At 40.8% G+C, this 23,701-nt stretch overlaps 1 protein-coding gene across 1 annotated transcript in view; it reads left to right on the top strand.

Annotated features, from left to right (window-relative positions):
• The window catches only part of CACNA2D3 (calcium voltage-gated channel auxiliary subunit alpha2delta 3), a gene marked incomplete at both ends in the record, with an annotated part of 806,408 nt that overhangs the window by 355,037 nt on the left and 427,670 nt on the right, over window positions 1–23,701 (top strand). The window contains 3 exons of the mRNA XM_084248330.1: window positions 593–653; window positions 748–898; window positions 11,961–12,035. Coding sequence (XP_084104456.1) covers window positions 593–653; window positions 748–898; window positions 11,961–12,035 — 287 coding nt within the window. The remainder of the gene's footprint in view (window positions 1–592; window positions 654–747; window positions 899–11,960; window positions 12,036–23,701) is intronic.

Below are 23,701 nucleotides of genomic sequence, written 5' to 3'. Positions count from 1 at the left end.
CAAACTTTATTTGCAGCATACTTAGGACCATATTATGTCATTTCAGTGTGGAAGGCGAGGCCAAAATTCCTGATGTTAAAAGCAGGAGGGAGGAGAAAAGAGACCTGCATATGTTCTGAGATGGAAGCGTTTCAAATGCTTTCTTGCCTCCTTTCTCTCCACGTACCCATGCTGGAGACATTACCTCCCCTGTCCAGGGACCAAACCCCCATTTGCCCAGAGATCTATGAATGGTGCCACCAAGTCCAGTGATTTGCTAGACAGTGAGAAATGAGCTTGTCGAGCTTTATCTTTAGTCGCAGGAAAGGGCTGGAGTCATGTCCTTTCTTGATGGACAGCACGTCACAAGGATGTCACCACCCTCCAAGAACTAGTCTGGGATCAGCTGAGCTGAGGCTGTGTTTGCTGTAGTGGTGAGGGCCCTATAGCACCTCCCCAGAGCTGGTGATGGAGCATGCAATGAACTCCAGGGTTGGTCTTCGCATGTGATTTTTCACCCGGTCCTTTCAATCAGCAAAGCAGAGCAGCCTTGAAATGCTATGAATAAATATTTGAAGTTTCTGGGTTTCTCATAACTCCATTTTTCTTCTAGGGATTAAATGGGAACCAGATGAGAATGGAGTCATTGCCTTTGACTGCAGGAACCGAAAATGGTAGGAAATGGTCAAACCTCGTAGTTATTTTTGTAAAGAAACAACTTGCAGAGAGGCTCAGGACTCATTTTTACTTCCTCTTCCCCCAACCTAGGTACATCCAGGCAGCAACTTCTCCAAAAGACGTGGTCATTTTGGTTGATGTCAGCGGCAGCATGAAAGGGCTCCGTCTGACTATAGCCAAGCAAACGGTCTCATCTATTCTGGATACACTGGGAGACGACGACTTCTTCAACATAATTGCTGTGAGTGCAGCTGTTTGTGCTTTCCTTGCACTTTGGGCTCATTTGCTCTTTAAGCAGCAGCCTGGTAGTGTTTGTACTGCCTTTGTGTACACAGCATTAATGCCCTGGGTGAGGACTGGTTAGTCCCATGTGAGTTCCTTGACTTGTGATATTAGAGGGGCTTTGGAGCCTGGGGGTGCAGTGAGGCACATCTCTCCTAACTTAGCACCCAGACATTGTCATCTGGAGAAGTAGTGCCAGATTTGGTTTTCCTGGGAAGCCGGCCTTTTCAGAACTTTGAGGACTTAGCTCTATCTAGCAAGATTTTCTTTGAATTATTAGAAATTCTCACATAGAGATTAAGATAGATTAGCCTTATGATGATGCTAATAATCATAATCATGAAGATAAAACAACTAAAATATAGAGAGAGTAGTTTAAAACACTTAGGGCACTTTACCTCAGCTTTAGAAACAAAAGTGACATTTGTTAAGTACCTACTATGTGCCAGTTGCCTTATGCTTCATGTTTGCATTATCTTCATTCCACACAGGAACTCCGGGTGGTAGGGTGTTGTCTAGACATTTTATAAGAGGAAGCTGCTGAAGTCCAGAGTGTGTCAGTATCTTGCCCAAGCTCACACTGCTGGAGAGTGAGAGGTCTGAGACCCAAGCCTGAGACAAGGCATGGACCAGCGCCCTAGAAAGAAGCTGTGGTTCAGACTTCTATATCCAGTTCTTTTTCATACCTCCCCAATTGTCTGGTATGACCATCAAAATTTCCTTCCTTTTCATTTGTCAAAGATTGGAGTCATTTGAGAACTTAACCAGGTACCTATGTGTGATGGTCACCTGGTGTTTGCTCACATCAGCTCTGTCTGGGACCTGGAGTGGCCTGTAGCAGGCAGTGGAGGCACGTGCTAGGGGGCAGAGCTTGGCCTTTGGGGTGGGTCTCAGTTTGAAATCCTATTTCTACCACATACAGCTGTGCATCTTGGGATAGAACACTTGCTTCTGAGCATCAGCCTGCCAGCTGTGAAGTGGATGTGGTCACCTGGCCCACAGGGTTGCTGGAGGGATCACCAAGTTGGTGCACGGGAGTCCCCTGATCAATGATCAGATTTGAAAGAAGGGGTGCTATTTGAAGAGTGGGGTGCAGTTGTTCACATGGCTTCCCTTTGCCCCTGAAAAGAGTGTGTCCTCACTTGACCCTGTGTCGGGGCCACCTTCTGCACGGATGTGGCTCCCACTTTGACTGTGGCTCATGGGGGCGATTGCCTGGCTTGGTATCCTGCTTCTGATGAGACTGAGAAAAAGAGAGCAACTATAGGGGGCTATGATTTCTAGCTTTAGAATTTAAAAAGCCCTAAAGAAAGGGAGACAATAGAGAATAATAGATTCCATGAGAGCAGGGGTCAGTCTTGTTCACTCATTGAACTATTCTCAGTGCCTAGTAAATTGTAGGAGTTTAACATTTTATTGAATGAGTAGTTCTAGCAAGCGGCATCCTAAGAATGTGCAGAGTGCCTAGTGCTGGATGGGGAATCAGCTCCTTGGATCTTCCCCCCAACTTGTGCCTCACAGTGTGGAGACAGGCATCAGGGGCTGTACCAGCTGGAGGTCACAGTCTGAAAAATAGCACAGCGGGCATCTCGCCATTGTCCTTGTCCTGCTTCCTGAGCAGAAGCGAAGAGGATGTAGTTAAGCTGTTTTTACTGTGAAACTTACAGGGCCAGGGCCGGTGGGCACAGTTATTTCAAAGGGTACTTTAGAGACTTAGAAGTTCTTCCAAATCAAGAAGTTACTTGAGTTACCACTCTTATGAATATTCAGATGTGGCCTGATCCTCCCCCACATCCTGAAGCATTTAGAGATAAGAAGCAGCTAATTTGAGACTATCTTTCTTATTAATCTTTAATTACTCATTACAGAAGTACCAGAAATTCACATAATAAGATGAGCTAACTAATTACGTTGTGAATCCTTTATCAGTCAGGATTTATTGTTCTGGTAACAAAACCAATCGATTGAAATAATCTCTATAACTTCATTAAGATATACAAACAATGTCAACTCTATAATGAAGAGAGGAAGATTAAGATAATTAAAAGTAGACAAGCCGGTTGTTGTAGAACAGTTAAGGAAAATAAATTTTTTATCCAAAATTGTATAAAGAGACCCATTAGAGTTTCCATTAACCCTCACTGTACATCTGTTTGCTAGTTTTCAACATAAATGATTGGCTTCAAGACTACTTATGTAATTATTTTGACAACTAGAGGACACTCTGAACTTTTTTATTTGAAGCTTTGTTAGTTAAAATCATGAACTGTGTTTCCCTAATGGGTAAGGGAATGAATCAAGTATGTTAGTGAATTTCTATTAAAAGCCTGAGGTCATAAAAGAAACCATGAATTAACAGTAACTTTTATACATTGCTTTTAACTAGGCAGTGTGTGTAAAAAATATAAACAATACAGAAATGTTCCCCATTATCTTTCCATTTGGTCCATATCCTTCCAGATTTTTGTGTGAATGTGAATGCATAATTTCCATAAAAATAGAATCTTACTTTACAGAATATTCAGCAACTTGCCTCTATGCTCATGTGTTTTTCACCCATTTTGGCCTCCCTCTGTACTCACACTGTTATCACATGTATTAGAACAGAAGGGCATTCCATCACCTGCAGTTGACATACATTTCATAACTATTTCCCCTTTGCTGAATACTATGCTGTTACCAGTCTCTTTTCTGCCCAGGAGGGTTGTGTGAATGGACTTGTCTGTGTATTGTATGGTTCGTTGTGCTTCCAGACCAAAAGGTATGTGCAGTTAGATATGATCACAATGTCCACTGAGCAGATATAAAGTCTACACAATTACAAAATGTATTGGCACCATCTGCCATAACAAAAGCCCAGAGACTGGGTAACTTAAACAACAGAACTTAATTTTCTCACAATTCTAGAGGCTGGAAAGTCCAAGATCAAGGTCTGGCAGGGCTTGATTTCAGATGAAGATTCCCTCCTGACTTGCAGACAACCACCTGCTCACTGTGTGCTCACACGACCCTTTCCTCCTGTGTGCATGTGGAGAAGCTCTCTCAAGTTTCCCCTTTTAAGGGTATGATCTTCATAAATGCCCCACCCTCATAATCTCATCTAACCTTAACTCAAGACCCCCCCATCTCCAAATACCATCACATTGGGGTTAGGGCTTCCATATATGAATTTTTGTTGGGAAGGAACACAAACATTCAGCCCATTCCACTGGCATTTGAGAGTTCTCAGCAGGAGATTTGTAATTGGTAAATCTTCATTGCATTCCCTTGAGTTTTCTCTCTCACCCCTAAGTGTGGTTCACCGATTTTGCCTTGCTGAATTGTGTTTCATATTGCTGTGTTTCCCCACTACCTCCTCCAGTTTCCATCCTGGCAAAATTGCTCTAGTAATACAGTGTGGGTTTTCCCTCAGTTTCTTTGAAGTGGTTACTTGCCTCTGTATAGAGAAGGACCCCAGTGCAAGCTCTTGCAAGTGCTGGGGAGGGGGATATTTGAAGCTCCATCTAGGACACCCTGCAAATCTGAGTGCATTGTTCTTGTGGGCTGGATCCCATTTATGGGAGAGGATATTATCATTTCACCCTTCACTACAATGCCAGCTTTCTCTTGCTTGCTGGTTAGATGTCTGAGGAGAGACATTTCACTGGTTTATAGAGGAAATAAAAAGTACAATCTTTGTTTTTAATGTTGGTAACCCTTGTGCATTGTAGATTTTTATTTGTACAAATCTAATTCTTCATTGCAATTTGATTTGCACTGCCATAATGAGTAAAGGAGAAAAAAGATTTAATAGCAGGAAGACTTTCCTTGGCCATCCCAGTCAGTTTTGTATGTTTGTATCAAGTTCATTGCTAAGTGCATCTTACATATTATACTGAAATGTTTCCGATCCAGGTCTTTCCAGAGAATAAACATGCAAAGATACTATTATAAATTGTTTCAGCTTTCATGGGCAGGGCACGGTAAAGTCTATCTAAGACTGATGAGCTAAATGATTGAATTATAAAAGAATCATTGAAATCTGAGAGTGATTTTGTGCAGTGGAAGTTAAAATTTAAGGTCAAACCACTAGCGCATGAAGAGAGATGTCTCTGACAAGAGAAAAGGCATATTTTTCTGATTCACTTTGAAACCTCACTCCAAGCCATGCATTAAATTAACAATATTATCATAAAAATGAGGGTGCTAATTCCATCCAATGCTGAAATTTGAAAAATCATTTTACAGAAGCCTAAGCCAGGCATTAAATGAACACAGTATTAACTGGGCTGATATTGTTAAATCAATTTAAATGCCTCCTGTAGCCTGAGTTTGTGCAGAGTGGAATAGAGAACATCGTTTGTTGGTTCAGCCCAGAACTTTCTGGTGCCCTGGTTTTAATTTGTAGAATTTTCTTTAGAACCATTTCTCCAGTGCTTTGCTTGCAGTGGATTTGCTTTTTAAAGTAATCGATTCCGTATTAAAAGTATGAGGATGGTATTTTCTTTCAGTGCTTATTTGTTCTGTACTGCTAATTATGTCCAGTCGTGTTTCAAATTACACAAGAAACTTTTGTAATGCAAAAGATCCCTGGGATGCCTTGTGTTGGTGAAAATATTGTGGGTTCATCTGCTTCATTACATAATTCCTACACATTTTCATTCGAAAGGTTATTTAATCAAAAGTGCACCAATAAAACCATAAAAATATTTAATGGAGTTCCAATTCTGTATCAGTTTCTTGTATTGTATAAACATATCAGTATTTTAATTCTGTGGGGTTTCTGTGGTAATTAGGGTTCTGTAAAACATACCCATTTACTTCCTTTCCTTTTTTGATCTATTTTTTTTTGAAGGGACTAGAGATAATCATCTTTTTTCTTCCTCTTGGTTTTTTTTCTTCTGATTTTTTTCCTAGCCGTTTTTCACACTGATCATTTTCTCTACAACTTTGCCTTCTTATTTCTTTGTTCTTTACTCTTCATCCATTCAGAAAATGCTATTGAGTGCAAAGAGTTAAGTACCAAAGCTGCCTTTGTCAATGAGGACAGGTGGTCTTCCCTCACTTATCATCTTCAGCCTTTGCATGTGTAAGAGTTGGGTGTGGAAGCAGTCGGGGGGAACAGTGAAGACACTGGGGGTGGGCAGAACTGGGACATGCAGCCAATTGGGGGCTTAGGGATGACTTTTCAGAAGAAATAATGATAAAGTGAACACTTTCAGATACATGGGCCTTAACCACATATGCAGGGAGGTAGGATGTAGGGAGGGACAAGAAGCAGAGGAGGGAAGGGCCATTTGCAGATTGGAGTAACCTCTTTCCCACCTTGAGGAAGTGCAAACAGACCTAGTTGGACTGATGGAAAAGAGGTCAGCATCTGGAAATATTGGAGTGGTTGTGAACATGGGCAGTACAGTGGCTGGGGGTTGAGGATGAAATGAGGGGGACTGGATTGACCACATCAAACAAGTCTAGCCAGACAAGAAGAAATGGAAGCTTCATCTGGAGGCAGTGGAGTACTTACACTTACATCCCCCTAAATCTCTCCCTTCTGAGTTCATTTCTCCTCACTCTCTTTTTTTTTAGATAACTGGGGATCTTCTGCTAGGCCTGAAGGCTCCTTTGCTTTCACTGATCTAGCAGGGTTCGGAGTCCTCAGATTATCCAGAACTCAGAGGGAGCTGCCCTTCACTCTCCAGTCTCTGGGTTGCACTTTATATGAGCCTACGTGTGATATGATTCTACACTAAAGCAAAGCTTGCATGAATTTCAGGGGACCTTGGTCGAGTCCAGCACATTTGTTCCTTGTTTTTAGATTCTTCTCCAAAATTTTCTGGCCATTCATTTAATGAAGCTTAAAAAGTCACCTTTCCTATTTTAGATCTCCATTCAAATCCCCACTGAGGATTTTTCTGGGTCTTTAAAATGGGACATGTGGGAATACTTAGAGATTGGACAAATGGGAGGAAAAGGCAGATGGTGATATGTCCCCGGCTGGCTTGGGCGAGAGGGAGGGACAGTCCCCACGAGAACTGAGGAGGGATGTAGTCTGACTTTCGAAGAAGATTGTGGGTTTGTCTCAAGCTTGTTTCTGTTTTTGGATGGACAGTCCTGACATCACAAATAAGTGCTTATTATCATGAGAAGCACACATTGTCTTCAGATGTAATCAGCATATCCTTTTACTAATAAAAGTAAGACAAAGAGGTTTACAATCGCTCCACATGGGTGATCATGTGCAAATTTAGCCAGTGTTTTATGTCCCTGGCACATAGCAGGTGCCTGGTTAATATTCATTGAGCAAACAAAGGAACAAAAGGTTCTTGGCAGATGCCTTCCCCAGAAAGGATTTGGCAGTAAGCTGGTCGCACAGTTTTGGCTCCTGGTTTGCTAAAGAGCTGGGTCACTGGGAAGGTTCAGATTGTGGATGCAGTGAGACAGTGTGTGGCTACATGCCCTGGCGGCCGATGTCTCAGGTATTTAGACAGTCGCCTATGCCTCCTAGTGTCAGCATTTCTCTCCAACGAGTGCAGACTCTGCTCTCTGGAGGAAGTCAGTGGGGCATGTGAGCTCAGCCCTGTTTCCAAAATCAGGTCACTGCCTTCCTCTTCACCCCTTCCTACTTAGCAGCTCAGTGTGGAGAGAACGCCCATTATCCTTCCTCTCCATGCAGCATATGGGGCTGTCACAAGAACATCTTTCTTGTGCATGTGCCCTCAGAGGCTTTCTTTCTCTTTCTTACATGCTGGGTTCTGTGATGACTCTTTTTTTTTAAAGATTTATTTATGCATATAAGAATTGGGGTACAGGCCAGAGGTGTGGGGGGTGAGAGGATTCACCAGAGACAGAGTGGGGAGCAGAACAGGCAGACCGATTGAAATACACTGCTAAGGGGAGCAGTGGGTGAGTCAGGAGAGGCCTGCTGTGCCATGTGGGTCAGCTCCCTGGCCAGGGATTGAACTCGTGCTGCAGTGGTTGCAGACACCTTCGTAGGCTGTGTCTTAACTCCTTGCACCACCAGGGAGGCCCCCTGTGATGACTTTTATTGAATTATCTCATTTCATCCTCAGAGTGAGGTCATGAGTGAGGGGCAGTTACAGTCCTCATTGGCCCAACACAAACACTAGGCTCAAAGAACTGAGATGCATTGGCCAAGGTCACCCAGATAGCGGGTGGCAGAGCCAGACTAGACTCCAGGCTTGTATGCCTCTGTTGTTTTATCTCTCCAGTTCTACTCTTGTGTGAATCCGAATAGGAGGGCTTACCAGGAAGGAGAATGGGAGAAGAAAACCAACAGTGATTGAGACCTGGTAACCATGGGGAAATTTGTAAGCTGTTTAAGAGATAAATACTCTTTGTCTGTCTTCTTACCATGTGGTTGGTGGACTGAGTGGATCATCATCTTTAGGGCTGCCTGTGTCCTCTCCTATCTGTGAAGAGACTCCTCTCTTTCCCTAGAAATTTGCAGGAGAGATTAACCACATCAGGAGCAGAGAGGTTGAGGGCCTCTTTAGGTTTCAGTATTGGGAGTGGTAGGAAGCAAGAGTAAAGGGCAGAAGTAAGCCTCATCTGGCCAATGACAATGTGCATTGCATCCTTTCCTTCTTTAGACTACTGATACCTCATTAAGTAAGGATGAAGAGAGTAATTTATAAAGCCATTGCATTTAGATGACCAGATCTTCAGTTGCAACTTAATATGGCCACCTGCACCATGGTTTCACAATCTTGGGAACATCTGTGGGAATGCAGAAACAGAAAGGTTTCTGGAGGGAGTGCTGCTGGGACCCTAGAGACAGTTCTCTGTGCAGGGAGCCCTTGGATACCCTTGGAGTGGGGCCCTGGGTGGCGTGGGGAGCAGGTACACCGATGGGCCTCCTCGGCACAGCTGCCCCAAGCACACTGCGCCCTCACACAGACGGCTGAGCCATCTCCCTGTGGTGATACAGACCAGATTGCTCAGCATAGCTTTATCCTGATGCAGTCAAGGGAAATTAGTCAACTGCAAGCTTGGATGATGCCACTAACAAGCTGGCGGGGATTCAGAAGAGCAGATTCCTCCACTGTGGCCACGGCACACACAGCGACGGCAGCATGGTTTTGATTACTGCACATGTTCCTCCCTGATGAGGGCAAGAACTTCTTGGTCTTCTTTACTTTTAGACCCCCTGTGTGCCCCCCACATGTACAGGCCTTTGCATCAGCAAAGCAGCTTCAGGTCCGTTGCCCTGTTGAATCCTCATAGGGGCCCCCAAAAAGGAAACAGAAGATGAATCAGCACCTTCTTATGTGTAAGAATCAGGGATCAGAGAGGTTTAGTGACTTCCCCAAGGGCACACAGTGACTACATAGCAGAGGCAGGGCTTGAACCCAAATATTTTGACTCCCAGCTTAGACTGCACAGTTCCTGTAATCAACTTTGATCAATTTTAGGCAAAATGTAGATGAATTAAATTTACCTGGAAGATGGAGGGCTAAAAGGAAGAAGAACCAAGGTTGTTGCATCATTTAGGAAGTGTGCCAGGTTCTGTGTTGACTCTTTACTGAATTGTCTCATTGGTGGTGCAGGTTATGCAACAATTGAATAATGGTTGCTTCTGCACATAGACGTCTAGTCATCTCCTGGGAGAAGCCGTAAGGACAGCAGCTGGCATTGGACCATAGTTAAACAGTGTCATCAAGGACCCACTGGGGCTCTGTCTCCCTTGACCTTTGCCTTTTATTCTTAATCTTATCACCTTATGACTGCAGCATGTTTCTAGCAATTCTGCAATAATGTCCTAAGTGGGGAGGAAGGCGGTGGGTATAGAACAGTTTTCCTTTCAGGGCAAGAAAAAAATTTCATTGCAACTAACTGCGCAGAAAGCATCCCCTTCTGTTTCATTGTCTGGGAATGGTCTCTTGATCACCCCTCCAATGCAAGACAGGCCAGGAAAGCATGTACCCAGCAGGGGGGAACTGGAGAGCTGTGATGACAGCGATGGATTGTTTCAGGCCTTAGGAATGGGCATATTGTCACCCTGAACGAAATAAGTCAGCAAGGGAGGGGGAAAGCAGCTGTTTTTTTGCAGCTTCTAGTGTCAGTATCATGAGGAATGAGAACTTCAGAGAAGTTCTTCAGGTTGAATTGTGCAATTCAACTGTCCAGAGATGACATCCATTTTTTGGATGAGAGGTCATACTCCCATTTGTGAATGGTTAATTTCAAAACTGCATAAATGTATGTTTTCCATGCTTATCAGAGGAGACCTAAGCTCTAAGACAATGGGGAAAGAATTTTTCTCATGCTTTGTATGACTCAGAGCACAGATTAAATAATTGAAGAGGGGCAGAAGTCACACTGATGGAAAACATTAAGTATTGAGGGGTGGAGAGAAGTTGGGCTTTGAGGTCCTGAGGTTAGTGATTGTGAGATCAGACCACCTGGGTTTGAATCTGGACTCTAACCCTTATTACCTTCCCAGAGACTGTGCCTCATTCTCCCCATCTGTAACGGGAGAGAGATTGGAAGTACTTATTGCGTGAGGTTGAGAGAGCTTGTGAGTGAGGGCTAGCCTAAACCTAGATGAAGTTTGAGCTCAGTGATGGTTAGTTACTGATACTAGTGTCACTGCTACTCCTGCTTGCTGAGTAGGCATCTGGGCATGTGGAACCTGATGCATCCTAGTCACTGTCATTGTAGCCACAGGCCAGTTCGCCTCTGCAGAGTGTCCAGAGCAAATGTCCCAACATCATCTCTTTATATCACTCACCCCCTGCCCGCAGCCCTCAATGGGCTTCACTGCCTACAGATTTAAAGTCCAAACTCTTTAGTTAGACACAGTTCAAAAACTGGCCCTGTGAGAGACGTTTCTCATTTTTTCCTCTTGGAGTTCTGGGCTGAGCCTTTGGTCACTGTCATCGAACAAATTGTTCCCGGCATATACTATGCTTGTCACATGGGATATATGGAGAATCAGACACAGACCTAACAGGGGCTCCAGACTGATGAGGGATTCAGGCACAGGGCAGTTAGAATCTGGGGGTGTACAGGAAATGGACCCCACCTGCACCCAGAGGAAGTTGCTTCCTGGCAGAGTTAAGAAAGAACTGACTCTGGGGATGAATAGTTGACTGGAAGATGCCAGAGTGGGGACTCAGACAGAAGAAACAGTGGTGAAAGGTCTTCCGGAAAAGAGAATATGTCAGAGGACAGGGTGGGAATCAGGGCTGTCTTCTGCTAAGTTTATGGGGAGGGCTAATGAGTGAAGATGCTAGAACAGTTAACAGGGCCAAGTGTTCAGAGCCCTGCCGAGCCCTAGGAAGATTCATCTGAAGAGCAATGGGGTGCTGCTGACAAAAGGCAAGATGATCAGATTTGTGCTTGGAAAGACCATCCTAGCTGCAGTGCAGAGAATTGAGCTTGAAGAAAGAAATGAAAATAGAAGCACTCAAATTTCTTCTTCTTAGTTGTGAGCTTTGGACAAAAACAAAGAGATGTATTTTGGCTATTTGGGATCAAAAATGATGGGAAGACTGGGTGACCTGTGTGGAACATGGTGTCATTGTATATGAGTAGCTTTCCAGAGTGAACAGGGAACATCAAGGCCTCCCCTTGCCCGCATTCTGTCCTCCCTCACATGTGACCCACTGGTGGTTCCCCTGGTTCCATGGAGCCAAAGACAGGAGCTGAGTTGTATCTACCCAGTTCTGGGATGCTCTTGGGATTCCACCTGGACCATGAGCTGATAGCCTTTCTCAGATGGCACCAGTCTTTGGAAATAGCCCAAAAGGATAGTCAGTTAACCATGTATACCCTGAACACTGCCATATACCCTGAATACTGCCATGCTCTCAGGCTGGTGTATGGAAGTCTTCACAAGGAAGTCTGTGTTTGACACTTAAACATGATTTTCTATTGTGACACCAATTGAGAAAGTTACCTTAAGCGAAATAATGAAGCATGATCATGCCATCATTTTGTTTCCCTGTGAGTATCTTTAAAATGATTTAGTATCCTTCGAATGCTTAATTGTTTCTTATTGCCTGTCTCTTCCCTTGCAGTATAATGAGGAGCTTCACTATGTGGAACCTTGCCTGAATGGAACATTGGTGCAAGCCGACAGGACCAACAAGGAGGTAGGGCTCTTTGCTGGGCAGGCACATCAAAGGGCAGTTGGACACCTCTTTCCCCCTCATAGTGATCACATACAATGATTCTGCCCTAGATTTGAGAAACTCATTAAATGTACTTCCCTTTGATTGAGACCGTAGGAATCCCAGCTTGTAGAACATTTATGAAGAGATACACATAAAATCATGGCAGTAAGAGAATTGGGTTCAGATGCTTGATAGTCCTGAAATGATAGCTTTGATTTTCTTTTATGCTAAGGACTTCCTATGTTGTACTTGACCCCTGGGTTGACATCCCTGAAATAATATTACTCTCGCTGAAGTTTCATCAAATGTTGAATCCACTTGTTATATCTTTCGTTGCACATAAATAATTGATTTAATAATTATTGAGTTAGGATATTGTATCTGTCTTAGGCTATTGATAATAATGCTATTGGCTAGAAATGCCTGGGGACTCACTTGAATTCTCCAAACATTTCCCCCTTTAAACCAGTATTATTAGTGGATCAGGTTTTGGGGTTCTTGTGAAGATTGCAAGATGCTCTTCAGCCATAACCATCAAGAAAATTTGAAAAAAATAGATGTGTGTTACTTACAAGTCCTGGAAATTACAAATTACACAGGACATCTGAACCACAGTAAGATTGCTGGGGGCGGGGGAAGGGGAGAGATTGTGGATTGTAGATTGTAGATATATGCCTGGAGTTCAGATTTTATTGAAGTTAAGGGTCATCTCCAATAACTGATCAGTTCTCCAAATCCCCAGGATCTGAAATACAAAAAAAAAAAAAAAAAAAAAAAAAGGAACTTTTGTTGGGGGATGGCAGCCTGGCTCTCTCTCACCTAGTCCTGTAGCTGGTTGTGTGTGTGTGTGTGTGTGTGTGTGTGTGTGTGTGTGAGAGAGAGAGAGAGAGAGAGAGAGAGAGAGAGAGAAAGAGAGAGAGAACACTTTTTTTGAATTGGATGCCTCAGTACAGACCTTGAGTCAAGCATTACATAAAAAAGGTCAGCTTTCATGGTTTATACTGCAGGTAGCCATTGGGGTAACATCTCCTGGATTAGAAGGTACCCTTTACAAGGATAAGGATGATATCTTCTCACTGCTGTATCCTCAATGCTTCCAGCATTACCTGCTCCATAAATATTATATAACAAAAGGAAGATATATTGAAGGAGGAATCAATATACAAGTATCAGTTTAAGTGGATGAAACACCATAATGAGATTTATTTTTTTGTTTTTAGGAGGGAGAAAAAAGCACATTGTATTTCAAAGAACAGTTTAAGGAATATTTGTTCATGGTCATTTTCTAGGCTAAGTTAGGAAAAGAGAAATTACTTAAACTACAGCCACATTTTTCTAGGGACTGTCCCCTTGGTGCTATTGCCTGGGTCTGATTTCCACCCCTTTCCCAATAGTACATTGTGGGTCTGCTAGACTTCAGCGGCCTGTTCAGCCACCATTATGGTTATCTGCAGTTCTGCATTCCTATACAAAGGTCCAAACTGTCCAGTCACAGTCATATGAGTCAAACCTTACAAGGTGCCTTTCATATCAATCAAGGGCAGAAAGCTTGCTCACTCTGGGAAGGGTATGCATCAAGAGGTTTGACCAGGAATGCCTGGGGGCCTGAGGACAGATGCATCAACTTACTCCCAACTCATACATCATGAGGTATGACCAGGAATGCCCGGGGGCCAGGACCAATGTATGACAAGGAACCCCAGATGCTGATCTGTGGAATGTCTTGTTGATAAGATTAGGACCATGGCCAGGGGCCTGGGGTCCAGTTTCGACTACAATACTTGGTCATCAAGCTGATAACATGGTCAGCAGAATCATGTCCCCCCAAGCCCTAGATGTCATTTCTGAGTTTCACCCATTCTTTTATCTTTGTCTTCCTAATGCATATAGCTGATGCTGTATGATTATTCTATCAATAAAAACAGCCAGGATCTTGCTCTCAGCAACATCCTGCATCATGTAGCCTGCTCCATGATCCCTGTGTCTTTGTCAGTGTCGTGTTGCCCAATGCAACAGTACAACATTGAATATCTTTAAGAAACTCAAATAGCCCTTCATGGATGTTGTTTACAAAATTTAATAGAAAAGAGGTTTAAAATGATCAAGACCTTGGGCCTCCCCGGTGGCGCAGAGGTTGAGCGCTGGGTTGCGAAGCTGCCCGCGGCCTCTGCGGCGCCGGTTCGATCCCCGGCTGCTCCCCGGCCACCGGAGGAGGGTCCCACATGGCGCACAGACCTCTCCTGCCGCCCGCTGCTCCCCTCAGCAGTGTACTTCGGTCTTTCTGCCTGCTCTGCTCCCCACTCTGGCTCTGGTGAATTCTCTCACCCTCCCGCGCTTCTGACTGTACCCAGTGCATGTGTAAACAGAACAAACAAACAAACAAATAAATAAATAAATAAAAAACCATGCCTCTATAAAAAAAAATAAATAAAAAAAAATTAAAATGATCAAGACCTTTCTTTAGGCAACTTTCTAAGTGAACAAGTGAATTTATGGATATTGAAGAGTAGAGTAGTTTTGAATAGAAAAAAAAATAAGAAATTTAGTTAACTAATAAGATAAAAAAAATCTGCCAAAATGAAGCAACCATTTCCTAATTAGATTTTCTCTCTTACAATTGAAAAACTCTGAATAACAAATTATGAAGTGGAAAGAAGGCGGTGAACTTCCTAGTTTTGAAGATTGATTGTCATAAAGCCTAAAAAGAGTCCCAAAAACCACCTATCTAGAGCAACAATAAGCATGGACAACAATAAAACGTTTACCTAAAAACCAGGTAAACAATGATCTAACAACTGAGAGTATTTGTGACAATATCTTTCCCACCCCAGCCACACACAGTGGAACAGCCAGAGCCCAATCCTCCACATTTTCAGCAGGACTGGCGGGAAGTTGATCCTCTATGACACTCATACCTATTTGCACCTTGTGCTTCCACCTCAACAGAGAGACTGGTAAGAAAATAGCTTAAATAATATCCAGAGACATGTAATATACAACCCAAAATGTCCAGAATGCAATTCATAATTTCTTGTTATCCCAAGAACTTGGAAAATCACAACATGAATGAAAAAATACAACAAAGAAAAGCCAATATTGACATCGATCAGATGTGGAAATTATAGAAATGCTTCAACAAGCAATCAATTAGGAATTCTCATGAAACAAGTTTAAAAAAACAATAAATCTCAGCAAAGAAATATAAGTTGTAAAAAAGAGTCAAATGGAAATTATAGAACTAAAAATTACAGTCACCAAAAATCAAACATCCACTCGATCAGCTCAATATGGTCAGGTGAACTTAATTTAGTTCTGGTCACCAGCAGACTGCATGTATGGTAGTGGTACCTCCATAAATGTGTAGTCAGCTGTACCAGCTAGGTTTCTGCAAGTACATTCTATGATGTGTGCACAAAAATGAAATAGCCTAGCAGTGCATTTCTCAGATCTTTGTTGGTGAGCAGCGCGTGACTATAATGAAGTGGAGATGACAGCAAATGGAATAAGAGAACTTCAGGGAAGATCAATAGAAATTACCCAGTCTGAACAACAGTGAGAAATAAACTAGAACAAAATGAACAGAATCTCAGGGATGTGGGGCAATAATAAAAGAGCTAACATTCATATCTTCAAAGTCCCTGGAGAGGAGAGAGTATGGGATTGAATAGATATTTAAAGATGAAATCAAGAAGTAAACATAAGTTATTTCCTATTTCTTTGCCCCACCCCTCCCCTGTAAGCAGGAATGTTTTATTATATCAAATATCCTTAGCATTCTCAACAGATTGTTAGCTATCTGTTTATCAGCAACAACTATTTACTAGTTGAAAATAGGAAGCAATAATATTCTCTGATAAGTTTTCTCTTAAAACCATTTCTATGGTGGTGATGATGATGATGATATTCAGGGACTAAATTATATTTTAGTCACTCCTGATAAGTAACAAATTTGAAGACATAAAAAAATACCTTCACTGCAGTCCCCCAGGGCAAGAGATAGCTTTACCCTAGTTCCCCCTGAAAAGACCAAGAGACAGCTTTACCCCAGCTTTATATATGTATATGCGTGTATGTGTATAGTGAAAACATCCATATGGTAAAAGAAATAAACATATATATTCAAGAAGCTAAGTAAATTCCAAGTGAGATAAACCCAAGTAAATCCATGCCAAGGCACATCATAAGTAAATAGTAATTAGATAGGAAAAATTTGGAAAGCAGCCAAAGAGAACAGACAAATTACTTAGATTACCAATTTGTATGATAGCAAATATCTCATATGAAATCATGAAAATCAAAGGGAGTGTCATAGTACACCATAGTTTAGTTTAGTATATATTTATCTTTGACAATTTCCTTTACACCTGCCATTAAAAAAATAATCTTTGCATGGTATGTCTTTTCCCATCATTTTACTTTCAACATACTTTTGTTATTAAATTTCAAGTAAATTTCTTGTAGTCAGTCTATGACTGGATCATTTCTTTTAAATCCATGCAGTCAATCTCAGTCTTTAACACTCAGCATAGTGTTGTAAGTTCTAACTAATGTAGTAAGGCTACAAGAAGAAGTAAAAGGCATACAGTTCAGAAAGGAAGAAAGCAAACTATTCCTATTTTCAGATGATTAGCTTATATATGTAGAAAAAAAAGAATCTGCCTAAAATGACAGAATCCAAGAACTTACTAGAACTAATGAATTCAGCAAAGTTACATGTACAAGATCAACACACAAAAATATTTCTGTATTTTAACTGAATATATGGAAAACATTTTAAAAGGCAATGCCACTTATAATTGTTCCAAATAAACCTAGTAAAACATGTATAGGTTTTATTGTGCTGAAAATTACAAAATGCTAATGAAAGATATTAAAGAAGGCCTAAGTAAATGCAGAGACTGACAATATACATAGGTGGAAGTTTCAACATAGCAAATGTATCTATTTTCCACAAAATAATATGTAAAGTTAATTCAATTCCTTTCATTCCCAGCAAGGATTTTGTAGACATACACAAGGATATTCTAAAATTTATATAGACATTCATAGGGCCGAGAATATAAATTCTATCTTGAAGAAGAATAAAGCAGAAGAAATCAATCTACCCAGTATTAAGACAATAGTTACAGTAAACAAGAGGGTGTGGTATTGATGGAGGAGTAGACATAGAGATCTACAGAATATAAAGAGGAGTACAGACAGATACTCACAAGAATATGCCCAGTAGATTTTTTTGACAAAGTGCAAGAATTTCAAGAATGATTCAGTAGAAGAAGGATGTCCTTTTCAACAAATGAAAAGGTGAACATCCATTCATAAGCAAGGAAAAACAAACAAAAAACATTCTACCTTTGATGCAAACCTTACAATTTAAATATAATTTAACTCAAATGGATCAAAGACTTAAATATAAAATGAACAATTATGACATTCTCTGAACAAAACCCAGGGGAAACTCTTCAGTATCTAGGGCCAGGCAAAGAGTTCCTGGGCTTGACACAAAAGCACAACTCCTAAGAAGAAAATCTTATGAAACAGATTTCATTAAAATTAGAGAAAAACATTGCTATGTGAAGAACCTGCTGAGAAAGAATGAAAAAAGTTTTGTGTTTTGCAAATGTCTTTACCCAATCCATTGCTTGGAGAATGATATATATAAACCACACATTTGATAGAGAACAAGTATATATAGGATATACAAATAACTCTGAAACTCAAGAATAAAAACAAACAGCCCAATTAGAAATGGGCAAAAGATATGAAGAGACATTTTACTGAAGAGGGTTTATAGATGACAACTAAGTACATGAAAAGATAGATTACCATCATTAGTCACTAGGGAAATGTGTATTAAAACTCCAACTATATATCACTACACCCCTTTCATAATGGTTTGGATAAAAAAAAATAAACAGCACTAACTGCTGAAAAGGATGTGGAGAACCTGGATCACTCATACCATGCATTGCTGATGGGAATGTAAAATGATACAACCTCTCTGGAAAACACTTGGCAGTTCCTTATAATGTTAAATATGCAAATACAATATAACCCAGCAGTTGCACTCTTGGGCATTTGTCTCAAAGAAGTGAAAACTTGTGTTCACACAAAAACCTGTACACAAATGTTCATAGCAGCCTTATTCAGAATAGCCAAAAACTGGCAAAAATCCAGAAAGCCTTCAGACGATGAATGTTTAAGAAATTCTGATACATCCATACCAATGAACACTACTAAGCAATTAAGAAAACAAAAAACTAAGGATATATGTAATCACTTGGATGAATCTTTTGAGGAATTATTTTTTATGATAAAAGGACAATACCCAAATAATATATACTGCATATAACATTCTTGAAATGATAAAATTAAATGGAGAACAGTCTAGTGGTTACCAGGGGTCAGTAGTGGGAATGAGAAGTACTTGTAACTGGAGTATTAAAACATCCTAATATTATTGCTTTGTTATTAGTGTCTCTCTTTAGTTTTATTAATAACTGTCTTATTTATCTTGGCACACCATCATTTGGTGCATTTATAAGTGTTATTTCTTCTTATATTATACCCTTAATAAGATCATGTCCATTTCTATTTTTCTTACCTTTTTAAAAAAATCTATTTTGTCTGATATAAGCATAAATGTTCCTGACTTTATTTTTTGATTGCCATTTGTTTGTAGGATTATCTTCCAGCCTATACTTCTAAATCTGTGCTTGTCTTTGTTGGTACAATGAATTGCTTATAAATAAAAAAAAATGGACTTCATTTTGAAATTCACTCAACCACTCTATACCTTTTAATTGATACATTCAATCTATTTATATTTAAGATGATTCTTGAGACAAAGTTATTTTTTTTGCCATCTCGTAAAATTTTTTCAGTTTGTTTTTGTCTTTATTGTATCATTTTGTTTTATTTAGGTTCTATTTTTTTGTTTTATATGTTGCTTCTATTGATTTTGGCTTGAAGGTTAGTATGTGATGGGCTACTTTTGTGGCCCATTGGACTGTCTGGTCTCAAACTTGTTCTGTTGGGCCAGATTTACTCTCCTCTTCTTAGGTGTCAGTTACCACTCCCTATATATTTTGTTGTTGTTGCTTTATAATAAACCCTTTGGTACTTCTTTCATGACTTTCACTGAAAATCAAGAGTTCTTTGGGATAACTGAAAGAAAAATGAAATCCACAGCATGGGAGTCTGATAAAGGAGAAGAGAAATATAAAGGCATAGAAAAAAAATTATTTAAAGAATTAGTTGCTGAGAACCATCTCAATTTTAATTTTCAGTGAAGCTGCTTATCCTTCCTTCTGTCTTGAATGATAATCTCGAAGAGTAAAGTGTCCTAGGCTGGAAGTCTTTTTTTTCTTTGAGCAATTTAAGTATCTTTTGGCATTCCTTTCTTGCCTGTAAGGTTTTCTTTGAAAAGTTTACTTCCTTTGAAAAGTCTAATAGGTGTTTCCTTTATAGGTTACTCTTCTTTCTATCAGTGTCTTTTAATATTCTGCCTTTATTGGCTTTCAACATTCTAATGTGTCTGGAGTGTGTCAGTCTGGTATTTTGTTTGAAATTCATGGGCCTATTGGATCAGGATGTCTGATTCCTTTTTCAGATTGAGATGGTTCTCAGCAACTATTTATTTATTTATTTTTATTTATTTATTTATTTTAAAGAGGCATGTATTTTTATTTATTTATGATTTATTTGTTTGTTTTGTTTATACATGCACTGGGTACAGTCAGAAGCACGGGAGGGTGAGAGAATTCACCAGAGCCAGAGCGGGGAGCAGAGCAGGCAGAAGGACCGAAGTACACTGCTGAGGGGAGCAGCGGGCGGCAGGAGAGGTCTGCGCGCCATGTGGGACCCTCCTCTGGTGGCCGCGGAGCAGCCGGGGATCGAACCGGCGCCGCAGAGGCCGCGGGCAGCCTCGCAACCCAGCGCTCAACTGCTGCGCCACCGGGGAGGCCCCTTATTTATTTATTTTAAAGATTTATTTATTTATTTCTACAAGCACTGGGTACAGTCAGAAGCGCAGGAGGGTGAGAGAATTCACCAGAGCCAGAGCGGGGAACAGAAGAAGCAGACCAACAAAGTACACTGCTGACAGGAGCAGTGGGCATTAGCAGAGGTCTGCATGCCATGTGGGACCCTCCCCGAGGGCCCAGGGATCGAACCGGCTCTGCAGAGGCTGCGGGCAGCTTCTCAGCCCAGCTCTCAACCGCTGAGCCACTAGGGAGGCCCAGAAACTATTTCTTTAAATAATCCTTTTCAATGTCTTTATATTTCTCTTCTCTTTTATCAGACTCCCATGATATGGTTGTCATTTTTCCTTAGGTTATGCCAAAGAGCTATTTTTAAAAATTATTTTTCTCTTTGTTGCACTATTTTTGTGCTTACTGACATTGTGCCAATTGAACTCACTAATTATCTCTTATTTGCATTTCGTCTATTGTTGAGTCCCTCTATTGTGTTTTTTAAATTTGGCCCCATGTTTTTTTTTTTTTTAATTCTTTATTTTGTTCCTATTTCATATCACCCATTGGTTTTCCTTAATTTGGCAATCATCGTCATAACTGTTACCTTAAATTACTCCTCAGGCATGTTGCACAGTTCTGCTGGATTGAGACATCAGTTGGGGTATTTTTGACTCCAGTATTTTGGATATGTTCTATCTCTTCACTTTTGGTTTTTATGGATTGCAATAGTGAGTTTCCTTTCTCATTTAATGAATTATACCCCTTTCCCCAAGAAGCTGGGAATAATCCTAGGATTTTTACCCCAATTTTTTTAGGTGTCTATTATTTAACAGATTGCTCCCTTTGTATACTTGCTCAAATGGCTGGGGCACTGAAGACATTAAGAGGGGTTATTGGGAGAAACTGGGAGAAACTAGTTTGCCTCCAGCAAGCAGCAAGGTTTTAAGCTTCCTATGGTGTTGCTGGCACTTGGGTTATGGAGGGGATCAACCTGACCCCTTCTTGAAGCCCAACTCCTTAGCCAAAGTGTTTCATATAGTCTCATGCCAACCTCAGCAATAGATGTAGTACTAAGTGAGGACTATAGTGGAGACAGGGCTACAAAACAGGAATTTTTCTCTTTGCTTTTGAGAACAGAGCTTAATCCTGTGGTATTTGCTACTGTAATTAAGATCCCATTGCTTTAGCTCTGGTTTGTGAGTGTTCAGTTTTCTTGGTTTCAACCTGGAGTGGGGGTAAGGCAGGTGTTTGGTATATCACAGCCTCGGGGCTACAAATAATACTGTCTTCTATTAGGAGACATAGATGATCTGGTCTGGCTTTCCACCTGTTTGGGCTCCAACTATTTTAGTTTAAGAGACTGGCTTAAGCCAATAATCATTACTCTGCACCCTTTGTAGAATAGCTCTCCAGTGGTACACCCTTTGTCCTGTACACCAACTCTATACACCCCCCCTTCTCTGGGGTAGCGCATGATTTTTGACATCCCTGATGTAGGCATGTGCCTTGAGCCAGCAGAGGTGCTCATTATAACAATTGCCCCTCCTTCCTCATGGGTTGTGCTGCCCTGATATCACTCTATACTCTCAATTATAGTTTTTCCTATGCCCTTCCACCTTGCCATTGTTCCTGATGTATGAAATGATGTCCCTTTATTTTTTTGTGGTTATTGACTTTCTTTCATTGTAATTTGGTTGTGAGTATGTAGAGGGAGGTGAGCCTGGTGCCTTCACTCTGCTGCTACCTTTCTGAACTCCATTTAAGGAAATCTTAAAATGGGATTTTATTAAATTAGTGTGAATTGTTAAAGAAAGTGTGTTCACTTACTTTATCTAAAAAAAGTTCTGGCTGTAGTTCAGTTTCAAATTGCAAGAGATTTCAGATTTCTCACCTTATTGGCCTTTTTGTTTGGAGAAAATCTCAGGATACAAAGCACTGATTTTTCATTAGAACCTTGGGGCATTTTCAAACAAAGGTGAGCTCCTTTAGAAGTTTGAAGCAATTTCCATTTTTATTTTTATTGTCAAATTAATGTTAGCCTTGTACTGCAGGACCCATTTCATGACTAGTGACAAAGAGTAGCAAATTCATAAAGAGCAAACTGGGAATTTACATCAGTTCAAATATCTCCAAAGTCCTAGAATGGAAAAGACTTGAAATCTGCACCTTCTGCCTCTCTTCTGTCTTTGGTGGCATCTCATTGATTCTACTTGGTCAGGTACCCATGCTGTGTCCATACATGGATCTTAAATGGGTGGAACAACCAAGTGATCAGCCTTGCTATCTAGGAGGCAGGTCTGTGTTGGTCAGACTGGCTGGTTTCCTGGAAGAAAAAATTGGGCCATGAGGTCAGTACCACAAGGTGGATGCACATTAGATGCATAATGAACTAACGAATCCATGGGAGAAGTTTCTGGCTGATTTTTTTTTTAATTTCAATAGAAGATCTATAAAACATCAAAAACAAAAGCATGAAACTCATTATGTTTTAATATAATCAGGGCAGTCTGAATTAGATTGTGGGTGAAATTATCTGATTCCAAAGTTGGCAATCCTTACTAGGCTGTCTAGTTCAGGCCAAATCCCCAAAATGGCATCTTTGATGCTGTTTTCTCATGTTCTTTGTGAAATGAGGTTGGGGAATTATGACCTTTTGTATAAATCTGTGTAGAACTGACAGTGTGACCTCTGATGCCTGCTTTCCATCTTATCAATTCAATCATTCTGACTAGCATGTGCCCAATCCTTTGCAATCTTTCATTCTTTACTTAAAATATCTATGTGTATCCTGATGAGTTCTCGTGGCAGCCAAATGCTCAGATACTTTCCTATCTGTACATTTTCAATTTATGACTATTTCCCTGGTGGTCACTGTCATGCTTTTTCCAGCTAATGAAAAGACTCTGGAAGGTGACATTGAGGAGTATTATGTTACGTACCTTCAGCCCAGTGAATGAACACTGATTTCACAATATTCAGGTGACCCCTCCAAAAAAAAAAATCAGAACTAGTTCATTTAAAGTAAAAGTCTGGTACCTCCCTGGTGGCGCAGCGGGTTGAGTGCCGCACTGTGAAGCTGTCCATAGCCTCTGCAGCACAGGTTTGATTCCCCGCCGGCCAGGGAGATTCCCACATGGTGCGGCAGACCTCTCCTGTCTCGCCCGCTGCTTCCCAGCAGTGTCTGTGGTCCATCTGCCTGTTCTGCTCCCCTCTCTGTCTCGTGAATCCTCTTACCTTCCTGTGCCTCTGACTGTACCCCAGTTCTTGTATAAATAAATACATCTTAAAAAATATAAAGTAAAACAGTCTGATAAAATTTTTTTGAAAGTGGAATGAGAGGACCTTCGTGAGTCTTAAAATAGAAGAAATGGTTAGAGTAAAAATACTAGCCTTGGTCAAATTTAATTGTCCTGGTTCACAAATCTCCAGTGATTTTGCCTAAAATAGCCCATGACATATTGACAAATGATAATGAACTTCTATTAAGTTTTTATCTTTGTGTTTTAAAGATATTATTTACTGTCTGGAGAGAATTTTTGTTTTTTGCTTTAAGTACCAAACAACTGACTTTTTTTTTTTTTTTTTGTATGAGGGAAAAGAAACCATGACAAATTGTATGAGCCTGGAACTCAAATATAGAATTCAAATGAGTTAACTCTCGTTCTAATCCAC

This window comes from Talpa europaea, assembly GCF_964194135.1.
Source record: "Talpa europaea genome assembly, chromosome: 11".
Classification (NCBI taxonomy): Eukaryota; Metazoa; Chordata; class Mammalia; order Eulipotyphla; family Talpidae; genus Talpa; species Talpa europaea.
This window is presented reverse-complemented; position numbering and strand designations above follow the sequence as displayed.